The 23040-nt window shown below is 35.8% G+C and overlaps 1 protein-coding gene across 1 annotated transcript; it reads left to right on the top strand.

Moving 5' to 3' along the window:
* Window positions 1-10831: 10831 nt before the first annotated feature.
* Window positions 10832-11865, top strand: LOC145134242 (fasciclin-like arabinogalactan protein 9). The gene has a single exon (XM_079069118.1). The coding sequence runs from the start codon at window positions 10976-10978 to the stop codon at window positions 11723-11725; it is 750 nt and encodes a 249-aa protein (XP_078925244.1). The 5' UTR covers window positions 10832-10975; the 3' UTR covers window positions 11726-11865.
* The last annotated feature ends 11175 nt before the right edge of the window (window positions 11866-23040 follow it).

Here is a 23040-nt window from a genome sequence, read left to right as displayed (position 1 = left end):
TTGTATCAGAAGTTTGAACTTTGGTAAGAAAGTCAATAAAGTATTGATTTCTAAAAGTCCAACTGATTTCTGGATACATGTCATAGCTAGTGGGAGCATGAGTGTTATGCTAATAATCGTCATGTTAGTGGGAGCATGATAATTATGATAAGTGTTGCAAGTTAGCAATGTTAATTATAGAAAACAAAAGTTTCAATTCGTGAAGTTGCAGGGGTTGAAAAGGTTGTTTTGCTATAATTAAGGGAGAGGAAATTATACTTCATTTCAAATTCTAAATAGCTTAGATTGTGAGATTTTGATCGAATTTAGTCATGATTACATTATTTGCGTTCTAAAGTTCGATTATGTTTACGGCATCCCTTTTCATAATCTGAATTATGAGAACATGGCCAATAGAAATAGAAATATTATAGCAAAAAGACTGGTCTAGTATCATGTCTTTATGTGAGACATCATGAATCGTGTCCCATATGCTTCGGATATAGGATCGATTGCATGTACTTTAATATTCATCCTTTCTAAATTTTCCAAATGCTCAGGGCATTAAGAAGGGAAAAGTCTAGAATTGGATATGACTAAAATGATTAAGCAATTGTCGAGGACAATCTAAGGTTTACCAAAGATTGGTTGTTCATGGACAGTTGGAAGTATATTGTTAATTTTGGTAGGACCATATTAACATATTCTGAAAAGAGGCAACTCTTGTTCAGAAGTGATAGTCAAAATGGGAATCTAGAAAGGTTTCCATAGGTGGAAGTTGTTCTTCAAATCTGTGTAAGATTAGAAAGCTTAATGCAAGAAGGATGTTCAAAGTTTAGAATCTAACATATTTCGGTAAGTGGCAGGAATTTGGAATTCTTACATTTACAATAAGGATTTGGGATTGTGAAATGAGCATCATTGGAATCATGTTCAATTGGTCTATTTCACACAGAAAGGATCATAGACGAACATAGTGTGCATGCTTGGAGCATGGCATGACTATTGTTCTGATTCAAGTATAAAGTTGATTATTTGAAACATTATACAATGAATAATGAGTAATCAATATGGTGTTTAAATAAAAGGTGTTTCATTTACTCTCAAAGGTGTTTCATTTACTCTCAAAGGTGTTTGGGACCATAGAGTGATTAGTATTATTCTTGTGTTTCACTTTGCATGTTTTGACTTCCAGAATAACTAGGTTATTCTTCCTGCATGACTAAGTTATTCAAACCATCCACAGTCGATAATACGTTGGAAGTAGGTATTAAGGCAAGACTGTCATGAATTGGGTTTGTAGATGTCTAAGGTGTTGGACATAGAAAAACTTGTTGCAACATTCATGAGTGCTCCTGGAATGAGATTCGAGTATTGGATTAAACCCACGCTCACTTGTATCACTTCATGGATTTTATCTCGAGTGATCGTGAGATGATAATATCTTATATTCTTCAAACCTAGAGATATGAGTTGTTAACTATGAGTTGGTTATACATTGATTGTACGAAAACGCATTGGTAACTCAATGTTATAAAACGTGCCTTTGTGTATGATTCAACAAGTAGTAAAACAAGCATATGAGTCGAAGTTTATCCATTCCTTTTACCCTTGGAAGGATAAAAGCGATATATGTGGTCCCCTCGATGATTTAGTGATGACAAATGTAAGTGGTCGGCCGGGCCTGGACTGATTTGATTTGTTCAATTAGTCAGTCGTCATAAATCGGAAATCGGGAAACAACAGATGGACAGAGAGAATGATTATAATCCATGTCTCAGTCCATATGATATCTAGAATGGAGGAATATATGATCCCTTATCTAATGGACGTGTCATTGATTTGTTCAGAGTTCGACAGCGGCTTTAAGAGCTACGATTGCTAGTCGGGTTTTGGAGTCATACGCAATAATAGTTTTAGACTTATCCAAGTGGGAGACTGTTGGACTAGGTGTCTAAGCTCATAACTATTATTGGTATGTATTCGACCCGAGAGTAGCATGGTCCATTTGGGTTGCATATCATCAGGACAATTTGTTAGGATGGACTTTTGAGAGAAGAGTATATATATGATTTATTAATATATTATAAGTTCTAATATATTAATATGAAATCATATGTTTTAATTAGTATTGATCAAGAATTAATTTGGAATTAATTTAGTGATCAAAAGAGACTAATTAAAACTATGAGGACTAATTATGGTAATTAGTTATATTTATATGTGTTGGGCTTATGATCCATGTTGGACCAAGTTTATGTATGGATACATAAAGAGTTGGGCCACATGAACCATGGATCATAAAACTCATGGATATGGGTTTGGGTTATACCCATGACTCTTAGAATTCAACACATATAAATACATATGTTATGACCTAAAAACCGTAACCACTAGTGTGTGTGCATGTTCTTGGAGTTCATGAAGGTTTTAGAGTGCATGGAGATTCTCTCGCAAGTCCTACCTTTGTCCTTGATGTGTTTTGACTTCATTTGAGGCTTCCACACTATTGGGGCTAAGTTCTTAAGGCCAAATACATCAAGACTTCCAGCCACACAAAAGGTATGTTACTTTATCTAGTATTTTATGTAGTTTGTATGACAATTGCATGCTAGCTATAGGTTCAATACCTTGGAAACCATTTGCATGTATAATTAGTGAAAACATAGATCCAAGGTATTTAGGGTTGTATGTGCACCATAGGATGTTGTATTATACCAAAACCCAACACTAACATCCAAGTGCCATTGGTTACCCCCATGGTCTTTCCTTGAAATGCCATGGGCTACGCCCATGGTATGACATCCAAGTGCCACAGGCTACCCCCGGGGTCTTTCATGCAAATATCACAAGGACAAATAACATTCTACATAAAAAAGTAATAGGCCGACATTGGTGCCTTTGACCCACGGATACAGTGAGAAAGCTCACTACCGCCTACTAGTCCTCTCACAGCATACAATCCTGCCACCAACTAACCTCCATAAAATGCATAACCCTAAGTAACTAGAGATGAGATAGTCACCTGAACAGGTGATCCTATTCTAGAGCTACAATCAAACGAGGAACGACAAGAGATCCTAGATCAAGAGTTCTCAGGCTTTCCTACACGACCACAGACAGTCCCTAAGGGCACTCCATAGGTGATAACCAACAAGCACATATAACATACAATTCTACAGGTTACTACAACAAAGCAACAGACTCGATACCAGAACATAGATCTAACAGATCACTAAAGCATAACAACATACCAAATATCAACAATCCAAAGAATGCATGGCTATATATACTCAGAGGTGAGATAGTCACCCGGACAGGTGACCCTACTCTAGAACCACAACCAAACAAGGAACATATAATAGAGCTTAGATCAAAAGTCCTCAGTCTACCCTACATGACTATGTACAGTCCCTAGGGCATCCCTCTACTAGCAGACAACAAAAACTAGTAGGCCGACATTGGTGCCTTCGACCTAAGGGTACAGTAAGGCGAAACTCACCTCAATATGCATGTAGATAACCACTGTAGCAATGAAGGACTCTACCAGCCTCAACTCACTTCTAATCATAGTTAAACTGAGACAACCACACACAACCGGAGCCCCGACTGTGGCAGTAAATCGACCGGAGCAGCGAACCGAGTAGTGGCCGGCAGAAACGACGTCGTTGACGGCCGCATGGGCGGCGACGGACGTCTGATAGAGCTGAAACGACACAGAAAAGAAAACAGGAAGGAGAAGCAGTTCGAAGCAGCCACGACCTCCGATCTCAACGGTAAGCCTCAAGTCACCCACGACCTCGCCGGAAGGGACAACAACGACATCAGCAGATCAGTGGCTGCTTGATGGTTCGATGCAACAGAAAGGAGGTATGACGACAACACAACTGACATCGACAACTGGAGATGAGGAGGAACAAGGGTGGCGGCTGCACATTTTTAGGCTTAGGGCTTCATTGTTTCCTTAAAAACGGGGATGGAAAATGATCGGGTTCAAGTCCCATGTTTAACTAAACTTGAATGCATTTTTACAAGATTGGTCCCTGCCTCCACAATTCCTTTTCAATTTAAATCCAACAATTACCAAACAACCCTTGCTTCACGAATTTCTTTATATTTCAAGTCCTAATATTACAATATAGACCCCATATTCTGAAAATTATATCATTTAATTCCTTATGGCTAACACAGATAAATTATTACGGATTTAGGACTAAAATAAAATAAAATATAAAATACATCTTCGGGTTTTAGGGCTTATTATTTATTTATTTACTTATTTTATTTTATTTATTTTATTTTAAACGGAATGTTACAATATATATATATATATATATATATATATATATATATATATATATATATATATATATATATATATATATATATATATATATATATATATATATAGGGTCAGGATTAAATATGAACTCTAAATATAGTGTGATTGTATGACCAATTTATGTCCGTTAGATTTAAAGAATGAATGGTTAAGATGACGGATGACATGACGGTAATTAATCTGAAAAGAAATTAATTATTTTTTATTTTTAAACAGCCATAAGGGTAAATTAGTCAAATTGTTTACCATCAGATATAGAAGATGCATATATTAAGGAAATGTTAGATTTTCTTGGGATTGTATTATCCATGAACGATTTCCAAGGATTGTAATAACAAGTGTTTTATTTTTATTTTTTTAATTACCCATTCTTATTATTCTTATTCATTTTATCATTATTTTATTTTGCAATTAAATTAAATTATTTAAGAATGTGTTGCTTGTTAAATATATTGAAACCACTAAACCACTATTCTCATGAGAAAATTATGTAATTTCTAGCTATGTGTGTTTGCGTTCTTTTAGAATATAGGTTAAAATACTTGGATACTCAGTAAATTATATCTTGACATTCTTTAAAAATAACAAAAATTCTTATAATGTTATATGATAATGGAATTAGTAACATTCTTAAAGAATAGATAACATTCTTAAAAATGAAAAACATTGTGTTCTTCTACAAGCGAGTATGTCTAATTGATTCTGAAAGAATTCTTAAAGAATAAAATACATTTTGTTCTTCCCCTAGTACATGTCTAATCCATTCTGAAAGAATTCTTAAGGAATAAAAATCATTTTGTTCTTCCCCAATCGAGTACAAGTCTAATCCATTTTAAAAGAATTATTAAATAATTCTCAAAAGCTTCAAGATTCTCTAAATCAGCTACATTAAGAACCATACATGATTTTATGGCGGAACCATTGAATCTAGAACATGAAAGTAGCTCAAATTTTGCAAATCGTTGCAATGACTCATCTAGGAAGGCCTTTTCATGTAGAATAGAGTGCGCCAAGGGCTAACATAGCATAATACATGACATGAATTCTTTCAAACATGATTGATTAGTGATGCACTTATAAATCTCCACTTCACATATAGTTTTCTCAGCATGCCAAAATTCTTCAAGTTGGGATAATAGGCAGCTCAACACATTGACTTTGTATCATCTCCAACCTGTAGAATGAATCATCAATTCTCATAATAACAAAGCACCAATCGTAGAAAATAAGAAATATAACAGAACCAAAAAGCCAATTATGTATTTAGTGACTACTTCATATATTTCATGTTTCACATCCTACAAAACATGCGTAAAATGTCAAGAACTGAAAATCTAATCTATAGTTATGTTATGTTCTTCAAGAATATGTGTTGTGTATAAGCATTGGTTACTAGTAGCGTACTCTTTGCGACACATCTCATGATGATTGAAATTATAAGAAATTCAACATATCTACATGCATGTTTTTAGATTTATAAAGAATGTGAATGTAACATACACAAAATACGGTCCAAAAATTTCGTTTTTAATTATTAATAAAGCCATAGTTATCAAAATCATCTCATCAAATCATAAGTCATAGTATCTCAAAACATCATGAACATCTGTCAAATATATCAGAGTAAACATCCTAGGCTAAAAACATCATGGTGTGTGCAATGCAGTCATCCTGGGCTCTTCCCTTTGCTACCGAAAGTACCTGAAACCAAAACTGAAAACTGTAAGCACGAAGCTTAGTGAGTCTCCCCAAACTACCACATACCATACACATAATCACATAATCACATATAAACATATCGTGGGCCCCACCCCTTTATCGGGCCCCACCCGACATCGGACAATGTCCGACATCAGGCCCCGACCGGCATCGAACCGTAGTCTGGTAAGCATATAAACATATCAACAATACACATATAATAAACACATAATCATCAGCATATAAACATTCCTCGGGCACCTCCCGACATCGGATCGAGACCCAAAAAGCATATAAACATACATCGGGCACCACCCGACATCGAACCACAGTCCGACAAACATATAAACACAGACACATGCAAGAATCACGAAGACATCAAGCATACGAACATTCCTCGGGCATTGCCCGACATCAGACCATAGTCCGGAAAGCATATAAACATTCATCGGGTACTGCCCGACATCGGACCTTAGTCCGGAACAAACTAACATACATATACGGGCCGTCATTGGTGCCTTCGACCCGTTCCTACAGGAGGAAAACTCACCTCGCAAAGCTGAATGCAGAATCTCACGGTAAGGAATCTCTAACGGCTGCCCCGACGACTCCCCGAGCTATCATTACCAAAATAACACTTAGTCAAAAACCAATAATTCTTCTTAGGGTAAAATGACCATTTTACCCATGATCTAATTTGGTCCATGCCTAAGGCCTAATACTAGGTAGACTTCCCAAGCCCGCTAATGGCCCACAATTGGCCCAATTTTCTAAATTGGGCCCAACCCCTCTAACGGGCCTAACCCTAGACCCAAAATAAGACATAGTCCATTAAAGCCCAAATGATGATCCACTAAGGCCCATAGCAGCAAAGTCCAAGAAAATGGCCTAATCACAGAAAGCCCAAATCCCAAAACCAAGTCCAAGGCAAAAAGGTCTGAAGTCCCACTGATGCCCCGAACGCACGACGTTCCCTGGTGGAGCATTGTTCGTTCGCCACTGACTCAGATCGCGAACCCAAATCGGAACGCAGAGCGTTCCTCAACCCTACGTGATGCGTTTGCATGTTGGTTCCAAAAAGGGTTATTAAGCACTTAATGCTTAATGACATGCTATCCAAACGTAGATCCAAGCCATCTAGGACCTATAAAATCATAAAGTCACGGACTTGGTGACTTTGCATGCCCCCAAAAGTCTCAATCTCAAGAAATAGCAATCAACTTCCATAAAAGGAGCTTAATCTCATGCATGGTGTAACGCCCCGATTCTCAGGTATTGATTTTGTTTATATAAGATTTTTCTTGATTTCAATGCCTACTCGACGAGTTGGGTGCCCGACTCGTTGAGTCGCAGTGGGTTGATCCGCGTGTTTAAGTGACCTACTCGCCGAGTCCAAGTATGGACTCGACGAGTAGGAGCTGGAGGATGAAACCCTAATTTCTGGGGTTTTGCACCCTATTTAAAGGATCATTGGCCCCCTAGCCTCCCCTTCACAGCCCCTTGACATTTCAAAACCCTAATTCGTGTGTATATGCTTCTTTGGTGTATTTAAGCTTTGAGGAAGGATTTTTGGTGAGAAAATCTTGGGGAAAACAAGTGATTAGAAGCAAGGAACTCGTGGGAATCAGAGATCTACTTCAGTTGGCACCCTTTTGAAGGTATTAAGCTGTTATTTTGGCTCATTTCTTCCTAGATCTCTTTTGGGTGTTTTTCTTTGGAAGCCTTTCTTGTGTTTGAGCTAAGATCTGAAGTTGCAACTTCAGATCTGAGCTCTTCTTTGTCTCTAGGTCCATAAAGTTATCAGCTTTGACAAGTATGAACTTTCCCTCAAGTGTGAGACTTCTTTATAAGCTTGGTTTTGTTATTTTAAGACTTTAGAGCTTTGCATGCACGTAAAGTTTGCAACTTTACGTGATAAACATGCCTTGGGAAGTTGGATCTACAATTTGGAACCTTATGGCTTAAAAGCGTCTGTATGGATGAAGGACTGAAGGGACTCGGCAAGTTGCATGGTCAACTCGACGAGTCCGATGAAGATTGTCGTGGGCTCGGCGAGTCAGTTGAGTGACTCGGCGTGTCGGCTAGGGTTTTCCAAGACTTTGGACACGTATGAACTTGGCGAGTTGCAAGAGGAACTCGACGAGCTGGCCAAGGAGTTTACGGCCACAAACCTTAGGAACTCGACGAGTCACTCTAGTGACTCGGCGAGTTGGCGAGTTATGCAAGGAACTCGGCGAGTAACTGAGGGTACTCGACGAGTTGAGGTCAACATGGACTGTTCACCTTAACCAATGACTTTGACTTTGACCAAGGGTTGACCAGTGGACTTGTGGGGGCATTTCGGGAAATTGGAAATATACAAGTATGGTTCTATAGTGAATATAGGTGGTGGAGTTTGTGCCGGCAATCCGAGAGCTTGAGTTTATCTTCGAGTCGACAGTGTGAGGTGAGTTACCCTCACTATACTAAGGGGTCTAAGGCACCAAGGCCGACCCATTGGATTTGATATCCTAGTAGTTATTGATATGTTGAGTTTGAGCTAGTGATGTATCCCAGTTGAAATGCTAGTCTGGTAAATCTATAGGACTACCTGTGATTCTGTATGATTATCTGTATGTGCATTAGTTATGTTATATGTCGACATATTATGTGAGATGGGTTGAGGTGATACTGCTCCATGCGGTAACCAACAAACCCGGGAGCATTCCAGATACGAGCTGAGGGAGACTCGTACTGTGGGCTTGGTGGCAATCCAAATGTGAGTTGTGGGCCTGTAAGGCAATCCAGACTCACACTGTGGGCCCAGGGGGTAATTCAGTCTGTAAAGCTGTGGACCCAGTATATGCTGTTATTTGTATATGTGTTATGTGCAGTGTATCAATATTTTGGGGGAAACTCACTAAGTTATCGGGCGTACAGTTTTAGTTTATTGTTTCAGGTACAACGGGGGATCGCGGCAAGGCGAAGGCATGATCGTACAACTCCTCATGTTTTGTTTTATGTTTATGGGAAAACTCTGATATAGACTATTTGGAAAACAAATCTGTAATAACTATTGGTTTTTAATGTTTTGGAAAGTTTTAAATTGGCATAAATTTTTGGGTGTTACACATGGGCTCATCAAGACCCTCAAGTTGGTAACTTTTCTGTCTTAGGGACTCAAATAGCACCAAGGGTGGCAACCCTAAGCCTAGAAATAGATTTGGAACAATAAAGCTTCATTCTTTGGACAAAAAAGGTCCAAAAACCCACTACAAAAGATCTGAGTATTCATGAAGCAAGTTTTGAACTTTTTTCCTCAAGTGAGTGCTAAATGATGATGATAACTCAGATCCTTAAGCTCAAGCTACACAACTTCTCCTTCACTAACTTCCTCTTCCTTCTTCCAAGGCTCCAAGCTACTAAAATGGACTTTACAACATCAAGATCACACAAAGATGAAGAAGATTAGGGTTTTTAGGGTTTCTGAGTTAAGGAGGCTGGTAAGCAGGCTGAGGTATGGGACATAATGTTCTTTATATAGGTCCCAAACCCTAAAAGTTAGGGTTTGCATTCTGCACGTGAACGCAACGCGTTCCTCAGGGGAACTCCCCGCGTTCGGGCCCCGCCTCCAAAATCCCGAATTAGCAGAAACAGTCCCTCCATCCTTCAAACTTGCTAATTACAAGGTCCCAAAGCAATAATTCAACATATAAGGGACCAAAATATAAATAATACCTGGACTGGGCGTTACAGTGAAGAGGAATAAATGAAATTAAGTATATTCTGTAAGAATGCAATCAAATTCATTAAGAATGAAATAAAAAAAATTTACCAGTAAAAATTTTATCAGTAAACCAAAACACTAAATCACGACTCCATTTTTCAATACCCACTTAACCGGTAAACACTAAATCACAATTCTAAAATAAACTAGTAAATTATAATCACAAATTTCAAAATACTTTCATAAACAGAACCGGTTAACTATAATCATGATTTCACAATTCTAAAAGAATCAAAGAATTGAAACTAAGAATAATAATCTGAAAAGGATCAAAGGACGTAGAGGGCAAAGGGATTGGATTACTTGAAGAGTGAAGAAGATTCAGCGGAATGAAGAAGATGCAGTTCCTAAAGAGTGAAAGGCATAGATTTCCTAAAGAAGATTACTAATGGCGGCAAAGTTCCTACAGAGTGAAGAGGACAGAGCCTGAACGAGTCATGTACCACCAACAGTCACCGTGTAGATAATAGAAGGAGGTGCATTAGACTCAGTCCGTCAGGCATACGTCTCTAGTCGACAGTCTTTACATATTGTGTGCTTCAACCTTCTGTGATTGTCAAGTCGTCGACGTATGAAAGAAAAACTGAAAGCAAGTAAACCATAGGGCAGAACGTGATATGGGTTAAATTCCATAATTATAGGATTTCAATTAGGATTATTTATGAATTGATAAATAGAAATTATAATTAAATTATACAATTTGACTATTTTACCCCTAGACGTTGATTGGTCCAGAATTAGTTATACGATCACATAATATTTATAGGTTATATACGAAGCTAACTCTCTCTTTTTTTTTTCTCTCTCTCTCTCTCTCTATATATATATATATATATATATATATATATATATATATATATATATATATATATATATATATATTACCGTTAAATAATACTATTATAAAAAATTTACAGTTGTTATCAAATAACATATATTAAAGCTGAATATTATTTTAAACGATTTTGCCCAAATTCACATGCAAGTTGAAAGAAGGAAAATAGAAATATAGTGTCCATTATCTTGAAGCCATAATACATGCCAGCCTAACACCACCTTCACAGTTCACATATTCCTTGTTCTGTTCCTATCATAAAAGCCAACCCATTCCAACACATTCTCACTTACCTCTACCCCCATAAATCTTCTCCTCCACCCGCATCGTCACAGCCACCGCCACCACCACAGTCATGGCTGCTCCTCTCATTCTCTTGTCACTTACCCACCTCTTGTTCCTCCTCCCGTCAACTCTTTCTCAAACACCATCTGCTCCTGCTCCAGGCCCCGCCGGACCAATTAATCTCACGGCAATCCTCGTCCAAGGAGGTCAATACTCCGCCTTCCTCCGCCTCCTCAACCAAACCCAGGTCCTCACCCAACTCCCTAACCAGCTCAACAACTCCAACCAGGGCATGACCCTTCTCGCACCCACTGATAACGCCTTCCAAAACCTCCCTTCCGGTACCTTGAACGGCCTCAGTGAGGACAAGAAAGTGAAGCTTGTACTGTACCATGTCCTCCCAAAGTATTACAGCTTAGAAGATCTTGACAGCGTCAGTAACCCTGTTCCGACACAGGCTGGTGGAAGCAAGGGGAGTTTGGGTTTGAACTTTAGTGGTAGGGCTAATTCAAACCAAGTCAATGTGTCCTCCGGAGTTGTTGATACTCAGATTACTAATGCATTGAGACAGCAATTTCCGTTTGCTGTTTACTCTGTTGACAAGGTTTTGTTGCCATCGGAGTTCAGTGAAGCTCCGGCGCCTGAGAGTGAGAGTGGCCCTTCTTCTTCACCACCGGTGGCCGGGAAGCCTGCTAAAGCGCCGAGTGGTGCGGAAGATGGAGATGGAACATCTCCGGCGAAGAATGGAGGAGGAAGGACTGTGGATATGGGGGTTGGTTTGGTCGGAGGTGTTGTGCTGTTTTGCATGGCGTTTTTATAAAGCTGAGGCATTAATTTGTTATATATCCACATTCTTGTTATTTCCTTGTTCTTTTTGCATATGTTGCTCCATTTATTTGATATTTTGTTGTAATCATTGATAAATAATATGTTGTTTTGAATGATCAAAACCATTAACAACTTGTATTGATCGTTTTAGACTTTGCTCAAATGTTTGACTAAAAAACTAATCCAAATTCCGATCTTATTTTCCGATTAACTACAGTTTTAAATTTATCAAATGGCCTCTAGCTATCCCAATGGTCGATCATTCAAGTTTCAATCTGGTATATAGATGAAATTAAGTGTAGTTTAGTAGTAATTTATTTTGCCATTTCAAAAAACAAAACAAAACAAACTACAATTTAGTTTATATATCTTTACATCAAAACAAAAGATATTTACCAGTTGTTAAGATATCATAACAATTTAAAATACTTAAGCAATGGTTCATCAAATTGACTTTCATTATTTTATATTAAGCTTATTTGTATATATTTTGAGCTTATTGGTCATACCAATTAAAAACAACAATTGTTTTCTTACAAAAACACGTGGGCAACAAGTAATTTGGGCGATTACTTCACATTTTTTATTGTTTTTTGCACATGATTTCACCTTGTTTGAATACATATTCATAAGCTACTGATCATGGATATAACTACTCATTAAAATACATTAACTTGTTGTCTAATTCGTGTTATTAATCATTTTGCCGACATGAAAAAAGTTATTAAAAAACCAAAATAGCAAAAAGAAATAATCCACTTGAAGAAACCTTGTCGTCTATTGGAAAGAAGAAAATCGCATCCAATACACTTATTATATAAAAACTACAGTTTCTTAACTGCTCTACAGTTTCAAATTTTATTTAAATAGCTTTTGATCCGATTGTATGCATTTAGTGTCAACGGTTCGTAGCATATTACAAAGAGAATCACCGATGCTTAAGCCTCTAAAGAAATATATAAAATGATGACCACATATATAGGAACAGGGTATTCGTGATTAATTTGTGAAATGCAAACAAACAGCCTCCCACTATTCCAACTCTTATGTTGTGTTTTTTTTTTCTCACATTTATCGCGAACCATTTCATAATTGTGCTTCTAATTGTGCCTCTTTAGTTTTTGAGCTTCTAGTGTGTTTATTTGAGGTTTGGAGCTTAATGTCAACCATTACCAATGATGAAGTAATAGACTCTTATGAAATCTTAATTAAATTTGAATGAGTTTCGTAGGTGAAATTACCAATGTTAAGATTATGCTTCACTGAAGTTTCTAGTTGAGTTTTTGGAACTTCTACTTATTTAATCTCTAATTTAAGTGTGTGATGTGTCAATCTTCATGTTTATCATGTCATTGTCAAAGGGTTATCATTAGAGTTATTAATGATCATTATGAGTTTAAAAGTCTACTGTAACAATTTATATAACACTGGGACCATCAATAAAGTACATTACCTATATTGGAAAAAGTCCATGTTTTAGATGAAATATAGGTTTCCCACAAACCAAGGGTTTTTCATATGTAAAACACATGGGTTGTGTGGTACCCTATCTTCCTCAAATCTTTGTCTTTCGGTGTTGGAATTGCTTTCTGCCAAATTCATTGTTACTCTCGTGATAAGTAATGAATGTTTTAGGGTTAAGATGACATAGGAAAGTTTAGTAACTATAATTTACTCAATAAGGGGAACAAACGAAATATACTTATCTATAATTATACATGTATGGGTGAATATTAAGTTCCTTATATTTGTGGGAGTTGATGTAAGACCTTGTGAACAATTGTCCCCTACATAACGAGGTACTTTATCTTTGTATTCCTTATTTAAAATACTATATGTATACTTTCTTGATTATTATATGTATCATGTGTAGCATTCTTTGCATTTAAATGCTTTCATGATTTGGTTCCTAGGTGAGTATGTCCTTTTTATGATAAAAGGATATGTTGAGAATGAGTTTTTAAATAGGGATTTATTTTAAGAAATTTTGAGATGTTTTTATATGTATTTGGAATTGAAATCACGATCATGTGTATTCATTATTTTGGATGGGTTGAGACATTTATATGAGACTTGGATATCCTTTACAAAAATATTAATCACTTTTACTCTCGGTACTCATACTTGTGTGTCACTTAAGTGAGGGAATTTGAATTGGTGAGTTGTAGTTGACTTGGGGGTTGGGTGGTTTGTTGTATTTCATATATTGAGTTTATTTATATTGTTTGAATTGTTGATGTTTTGTTGAATGTTATTATTATGATTAATATTGTACTTTGATTTACAAAATGTTTTTCCCAAATTTGATTTTGATTATTTCTTGAGTTTTGATGAGGTTTGAGTTTATGCATTTGTATATAATTTTTTGTATATTTATATATTATCTGTGTAATGTCTAATCTCACGATTTACTCACTAGACTTTCTATCCCAACCTACTACGTAGACATACTTTCCAAGTTAGTAGCAGACAATGATTAACATGACGATAGAGAAGTCTAAGGACATTTTAGAAGACATATTATTATATAAGATATTGTTTAATTTGTACCACTGTCCTTTTTAAATGTTACACTCTCACATTTTAATAAAATTATTTTAAAATTTAAATTTTGGAAGTGTATTTCCGCAATTGTAGACTTTGAAAATATTCTAAAATTGTTATTTTAAATATCTCAAACAAGGGGTATTTCAAATAACTTAAACAATATTCTACTGGCCCCCCTTAAGGAGCGAAATTGATATCATTAACAAAAGGAAGTACTCTCAGTAATAAGTATCCTCACATGTAGCAACATTATCATCACACACACACACTTATAATTTTCTAGAGATACATATTCAATATGTTGCATAGATGTAACACCTATTTTTCATAACATATATTATTGTTTAAGAATGGATAGAAGATAGTGGACGAAAGTGATAGATTACTTTGAGACGATTCCATGGATATAAAGATCATCGAAAACGGAGTTAGTATGAGAAGGTTATTGTTGTTCGAAGTTGAGATGAAAGTGTGTTGCTATTTTGAGAAAGTCAACAAAAGTCAAAGTCAAACGGTCAATAGCGTCTCTTCGCGGTGATGCTTAGTACTCTCCGAAGCACGGAGATGAAGTGATTCATGAGGAAATGTGTTAGTTAGAGAGCGACACATGGCGAAACGGTGAAAAAACGTGACAAGACCGGAGAGCCCTTTATCACTGTGACACGACGCGACCATATATATAAATACTTTCCATTTGTGTCGTTTGGAGAGTTTTTCGCACACACAATCGGGAGAGAGGCTTTGGAGGTGGTTCCGGAGACTTATAAATGTATAGTTGTACCAACGTACTGGGGCACAGGGGTTGAGTTATGAGACGAGCCGAGGTATTTTTATCTCGTAATTTCGTAATTATGTTTACATAAGTATTTTGTAGTAGGTTGTTAGACCCCAAGTGTTACGGGATTTCATAATACGATGTTATTACGAACCCGGTGATTGTTAAATGTTAATTTGGTTAGTAAGGGTTATACACCCTAATTTACAAAGGTTTATCGATTTGGGTTAACGACTTATGGGGTTGATTCGTTAGTTGATTGTATTGAAAATTTGACTAGTTTGGTCACAAATGGTTATCGAGTCTAGTTAGTGATCAGGTAATTGATCACTATGGTTGATATAGTGCTGAGTTGAGACAATTTCTAATGAACTTGCTATATTTTTCACATAGGTCTGGACAAGTGATGGATTAGAGAACGGTAAAGAATTGAGGTGGCAATTATAGTTAGTCTTCACTAACTAACCGGGTGAGTAACCTCACTTCTCGCCTAGATATATATTATCTAGATATGTGTTTATTATTGTATTACGTGTTAAATACAATATTATGATTATTGTTTATTGTTATGTTTAGGTTTGGAACCTGTAAGGTTATATATGGTTTAGAATTACGTTAAATATTATAGCGGATTATTGTTATATGAAATAATTAACGGGATTATTTGTATTATAGGTAAGCCAGATTATTAGAATTAATTAATCATGATAGTCTGGGTGACTGTAATATCATGAATAAATATTATTGGTACGCTTAGTGTTGTAAATGCCATTGTATGAGAATTGATTATTATCGATATGTTTAATGTTGTAAATGCCATTGTATGAGAATTAACTATTATCGGCAGGCTTAGTGCCGAAACACCTTTGTATGGGAATTGATTATTTTTGTTATACTTAGTACTGTAAGTACCGTTATAGGAATGAATAAGTATTGTGGTGGCCTTTGTCATTGTATGTAATACCACTGTATTGAAATTGGAGGACTACAGATAAGTACAAACTAATGACAAACTTAGTGTCTGTAACACTATGCTTGTAAATTAATATTGAATAATGATTAGAGTTACTGGTTTATGATGGTAGCCTTGGGGGGCTGTAATATCATTATTGGTGGAATTGTAAGTCAATGGCAGCCTTGGTGGCAGTAATGTTATACTTGTGTGTTATTATTATTGGTTTATGATGGTAGCCTTGATGGCTGTAATAACTTCATTTGTGGAACTGCAAGTCAATGGCAGACATGATGTTTATGATTTATAAAAAAAATTTGGGTGTACTTTGTATTAAAAGTCTGAGCGTTAGAACAGATGTTTCATATACGTAATGTTTATGAACGCTTACAGAGATAAAAACACCTCCTTGACTATTGCTCCCCACAAGTGATTGATTACAATATCTTTTTCCACTATATCAGTTTTCCCTGTAGCCTCTTCTATTACACGATTTTCCACCAATAATTGATCAATTCACTCAAGTACATCGATTCATCAAAGCCTCTTCCAGTTAAGCATCACCACCAGCTACTAGATACATATGTGTTGAGTTTTATTCAAAAATACTCTAATTATAGTGTCAAAAATGATGTGATTAGCAACGTAAACAATTTTAAATTTGAATAAACTAAAACCATTTTACATACCAAAGATCATTTTGCAAAGCTTAGGAAGATTAAAACAACCATATGAAGGAAAGAGTTTACAACCTTTGAAGACTTTGGTTTCCTTTGGCAATTAGGAAGTTAATGAAGATGACATTAAACTCCAAAGAAGAAGCTCTCTATAATGTATCCACCAAGCAATAATCAACCACCAAAGATGTTTGTCTTCACTTGTATATTAGCTGTTCTTAAGCCTTAGAAGTTGTGACATCCCCATTTTCACGGCCAGAAAAGACCGATTTTGTTTATGCTTTATAAAAATCAGAGTACCTCTTTTAATAAAAATGTTGCGGAATTTGTTCCCAGTAAAACATGATAAATACGTTATCAAAGCATTTCCGAAGAAAAGTATTTTTATTCATTTTAAAACATTTGGGATGTCATCGTTAATACAGAAACATAAGCATAAACATAACTTACATTCATTATCACTAGTGATTTATATCTCCTTAATCTCTCAGTGTAATGTGACTTCATATCAACACCTGTGATATAAATAAACTGAGTGGGTCAGGTTGGGAAACCTGGTGAGTACATAGGGTTTTCAACCCACAATAAATAAGTTTATTAACTTTATCAAACCAAACAAACCCGATTACCCGTTCCCGTTATCCTCACTTTACGTCCCTAAAACATCTAACACAAGGGACCTAGTCTAAGGGACTTTCATCGGTGTGACAACACATGCTTCGGGGGTTCCTCAGCAATTCATGTCAAATAAGGCAACCAGTGGGGGATGGAGTACTGCTGGTGAGCACACAGTTCAAATAAACACCTACAGGTTGAGAGCCTGCTAGCTTTCCACTGGACTGTCTAGAATAGTCCGTGGTCGTCATCTATACTCCGCTAGATGATTGGATCATCAATAACATCTATATCGAGGCCTCTCATTATTTTATTTGGTCACACAACAACTATTACATCTACCCATGTTTTACCCAACACGTTTTGTAGATGTAAAATACATATACAATTTAAATCATTTAAAACGTGTATAAAAATATTTCACCCAGCATAGACAGCAAGTATTCAGACAATATGCACACATAACACGTAATTTATATTAAATACTTCATATCTATGTGTAAGATGAAAGGGACCATGCACTCACTTGAAAAGGTGGTGATTCCGAACTCAGACAACGCTTCACTTCTTAAAAATAATTTCCTTCGACGAAATAGCGGATTTTATAGAAAACCGGGCTTTGCTTGGAGCAGCGTTCCCTAGCCGAAAAGCTCTTCTTCTCGGAGCCGTCGAGCACTCCGGGGCTTCCGCCTCGTGCTAGGGAGGTTCCTTAGGCTTTTCGGGGGGTTTCGTGGCTAGAGAGAGGTTCTAGAGAGAGAGTAAAGAGAAGAAAGAATGGGAAATGTATGGAGAAAATGAAGGTGGGAGAGGTTCTATTTATAGGGTGAAAAATGGCTGAACTTGGTGCCACATGTCACCATCTAGTGGCAAGACTTGGGGAGAAAGCAATGACCAAGATTGTGCCACATCACCCATTTTCGCACAACACACTTCCGACTTCTAAAATCCGTAACTTTCACATACCACCTCCGTTTTTGACGTTCTTTATATACACGCGTAGGTAAAAATAATATCTACAACTTTCATTTTTACTCCGTCGGCTAATTCTCGACCGATCTTAAATTTAACAGTACGAGGAGATTATACTGTTAAATGTCCGCGTAAAATTCATAACTTCTACAGACGGACTCTGTTTTCGTCTGTCTTTTTACCGTTGAGTTCCTATTAATGAGATCTTCAATTCTCATTTAGGTCGCGTAGGCCAAAAACTGCTCGATCTAAAATTCGAGTTTCGGGCTGTGCACTGTTAAGCCAAATCTTAGAAAATTCATAACTTCCTCATACGAAGTCAGATTTGGGCGTTCGTTTTTTGTATGTTCTCGGTTTAACGTATACTACAACTTTTGTTTAGATTTATAAGGCTAAAAAGTTCTCCATCGTAAATTCACTATTTACATCTCCCGGTGTCGTGCTGGTTTTGCCGTAAAACTTTAACGGACCATAACTTCTTCGTTATAACTTGGATTTCAACGTTCTTTATATGTACGGAACCCTTGAGACGTATTCTACAATTTGGTTAATATTATTTATTCTAAATAATCTTTTGTCAAAAAGTCGTTTTCGACCCCTATTATCTCTAAATTGACTAGCCCGGATCTTCGAGCGTTACAGAAGTATATACCAAATATACCTTCAAAGGATAAGCAACTAATAGCCTTTAATCTAGCATAAAATGCAAGACAGAGATGAGAGAAAGAGAGCTAAATGCTCTAGGCATTTAGAGAAAAAAGAGAGGGAGAATTCTTGGAAAAAACTAGCCATTTGCAAGTCTATACTCTATTTTATATATTAACACATATAAGGAAAGGACCATACCTTTATTAAGTGTGAAACAATGGTTATGTAATAAGGTATGGGTTATCTATGCAAGTCAAACAAGCAACCCATCACTTCCTATCTAGAATTCAGCCATCATGAAGAAAAAGAGGACCAAGAGTGTGCTACACATAACCATTTAATCTAACTAGTATATTTTATAAAGGTGTGAATTTCTATAAGTCCAAAATGTATATAAAAACATATATATATATATATATATATATATATATATATATATATATATATATATATATATATATATATATATATATATATCATATGAATTTATAACTAGTTTATTCTCTATTATTATTAATTCCTAGAAAAAATAATTCTCAATATGTTGATAAAATATTCTTTTCATAAAGTAATGATTTTCCAATTAAATACAATTGTTAATATTTATTAATAATTAAAATTACTCTAATAAATAATCAATTAGTTGTAACTTGCTATAAGATGTGACCCTATAGGATCATATGTCATTAGCAATATCATTCAATAATGACTCTTGGAGATAAAGATCTTTCAATCTTCCACTTGCACAAGACTCATCATAAATTGATATGGATAGTGGTGAACGTCTAGCAACATTTAACTACCCCAATAACACATGGTGAATAATTGCATTAATCAGCATCCAATTCCCAAAAGCTTAAAGCTACAAATGATGTATAAGGTAAGTTTATCTGTAACATCCCAAAAGTACGACCACAAATTTCATTTTTTAAAAGTTACTAAATCCATATCTCAAAACATCATCAGTTTCAAAAGCAATGTGAACATACGATGATTATAGTATTTTAACAAAACAATGTTGGATTAATGTCTAAGTCCATAACTATAATTGGTATATACTTGACCCGACCCGACATGGTCCATTTGGGTTGCATGGCATCATGCATTTGGATAGACTAAAATGAGAGAAATAACACTTAAGGTTTATTAATATATTATAAGTTCTAATATATTAATAAGATTATTTAATTAGTATTGATCAAGAATTAATCTAGAATTAATTAAGTGATCAAAAGAAGACTAATTAAATATATGGGTTGATTGTGTAAATCATCCATACTTGTATAGTGGGCTAAGACTCCATGGATTACCAAGTTGGGCTAAAACCCATAGGATACTCCATGGATGCTCCATGGTGTATTTGAACCCATGGATCCAAGGAAATGGAAAGCCATGACAATTAGGGTTTACCCTAATAGTGTAACACTATATAAAAATATCATTCTTGTCAAAATCGACCACTAAGTCTATGTGTGGAGGGCAAGCCGATTTCATGAAGTGATGATTTCTCTCTAAGTTATTCCAAGTGCATATGATGTTGTGTGAACCATTTGAGGTGTCACATTTGGGGCACTAGGCTCTTGAGCTCCATGGAATCAAGCACCAACAAAGAGGTATGTATTTCTACTAGTTTCTATATTACTTGTACTTCATAATATGCTAGTTAGGATAAATACCTTGGAAATTGATATTTGCATGTATAATAGAGAAAACATAGATCCACGATATTTAGGGTTGCATGTACACCATAGGAGTGTTAGAATGCTCAAAACCCAACAGTGGTATCAGAGCCTATGCTTGTTTTCTCTTATACTTGATGCAAACTGCTTAAAATCGAAGTTTTGTGCCGTATGAACAGGGGACTCGACGAGTCCATTAAGGGACTCGACGAGTCCAAGACAAAATGCATCCAACTCGCCGAGTTGGTTCATGCACTCGACGAGTTGGAACCCCAAACAGCATATCTTCGAGCTTTGATGCTGGAATTGGTCTAGAATCATTACCTTTGATTGTTTTGGTCTTATAAAACCTGTTTTTTAATGTGGTAATGATTATGTTAAACCAATTTCAATGCTATAATCAAAGTTTCAAGTTTTATATATGTTTATGTGATTCTTGAAAAATTGTTGATCATGAATGTTCATGCTTATGAGTTTTGGTAGATCATAGGAATTATGTACAAATTGTTTGTTAGTATAATTCTTGATCTCAATGAAATTGTATGGACTCCATAACTTGTCCTCAAGTTATGGATTACCAAAAGTTTTTTTATGTTTCCTTGATTTATGAGTTAGTTTAGATTAATGGAAAAAAATTGTGTTTTAGTTGTTTTTGATCCAAATTAATCTAGAGTTAGTTCATAAAATATGTTTTTGTAACTTATCTTCAAGTTATATGAAAAGTCATATTTATGAATCTTAAAACTCATAAAAGTGTCATAGGTTACATAAAAGTGAAGAGTCTCTTTCATTAAATAGTATTATGACTCCATAACTTGTCCTCAAGTTATGGATGTTAAAGAGTCACTTCTTTAAAAGATGTCATTAAAAGATAAGGAGTTACATAAAAATGAAGAGTCTTCATTTTAATGTACATAAAACTCATAAGTTATGAAATTAAAAGTCTTGAATAGTTTCAAAACTTGCCCTCAAGTTTTGGAATTTTTAAAGTTACTCTTCATGTATACTTTAATTCCAAAATTGAACCCTTAGAATTTTAAAAGCTAAAATTCAAACTTTATGGACTTCATTAAATTAATTAAAGTGTTTGATTAAAAGAGTTAATGATTCCATAAAGACATGGTTTAAGTTTAATTAAATTAAGAGTATAGTTTAATTAATGGATTAAACCACCAAGTTTTTAAATGTTTAAAATACACCCTTCTACTATTATTATAATTTTAATTATATAGATATGTATAAGATAAAGTCAATCTTACCATTAGTAGACCTCATTCACAAAGCCGGTCTATAAGGGGGGTATAAGGTTACTGCCTATAAAATGACAGTTTAATGGGTGTCCACTCTCACCCACCGCTTCCTTGACTGGTGGAGGGTCGTTAGCCGAACGGGTAGGAATGGACTATAATTCTCCCTTCATTAAAAGTATAATGAAAAATACTAAGTAACTAAACACTTATAAATTCCCAATCTTAGTTACTTAGGAAAATGTGAAATAGGTGCTAACCCATGAAATTACACTACCTTACCAAGTCGATTAGTGGAGCGTGTGTGGTTAACCGACACGCTAATAAGGACTAGTAAGAGTGGCAAAGGGTAACTTGACCTTATTATAGATCGGTGGAGCTGTGTGGCTAACCGGCACATCGATTAGGTGATAAAGTTAAGGGTACCAAGTCAATTTGCATGGTTATTCACACCTTGTTTGTGATCCTCGGCATCCCAGTCACAAACTTGAGAGGGCACAATCGAGATTGAAACATGCCATTGAAAGTTCAATGTATCTCAAAAGATCTAGGAGTTTAAAATCCAATTAAAACTTAATTATATTTCGTTTTTCATGGTGGAAATTGGTAAATCGTCATTTACCTACCTTAAACTATTTTATAACTCGGATTACGGCATCCCTCTTCCAGTTATAAATAGGTTGTTGGATCCTAGCCTTAATATTTCATATTGGGTGTTATATTAAGGACTTTAAATCAACTAACTTGAATTTCTCCCTTATAGATGTCTAGTTTAGACAACTATGGTCTTCCCATATCTTTAGGAACAAGCTTCCTAATGAAGATGATATCCCAAAAGGCAATCAAGGTGAAAGACTAATCCCTTTATTGAGCACTAATGGGACTGGAAATCATACTTCATTTCCTCCACCTCCTCCAATAAATCTCCCTATCCCACAAGTTTCAAGACTTGATAAGTTCTAAGTCACTCAATCCCTATTGGCAAACAAAGTCTATATGTGCTTAGGTCTTGGAGATTAAGTCACATATTGACAAGCCGGGAGAGTCGGGTGTCGAAGTCTCGAGGTAGCTGGCTGTTGAGTTGGTTCTTCAGTCACTCCTTGATGACAGATCACGACATGACCCTGTAATGATCTTATCTATTTTCTTGGTGCTGCTGAATCAGCAATGATTTGGAACACTGGTAAAGCAAATTTGA

Source organism: Lactuca virosa, chromosome 8 (assembly GCF_052849685.1).
Source record: "Lactuca virosa cultivar CGN04683 chromosome 8, Lactuca_virosa_CGN04683_v6, whole genome shotgun sequence".
NCBI lineage: Eukaryota > Viridiplantae > Streptophyta > Magnoliopsida > Asterales > Asteraceae > Lactuca > Lactuca virosa.
The sequence above is the reverse complement of the archived record's forward strand: the minus strand, read 5'-3'. Positions and strand labels throughout refer to the sequence as shown.

What these genes read in the sequence shown, in the direction of transcription:
- LOC145134242 (XM_079069118.1), top strand. Translation starts at nt 10,976, where the DNA reads ATGGCTGCTCCTCTCATTCTCTTGTCACTTACCCACCTCTTGTTCCTC.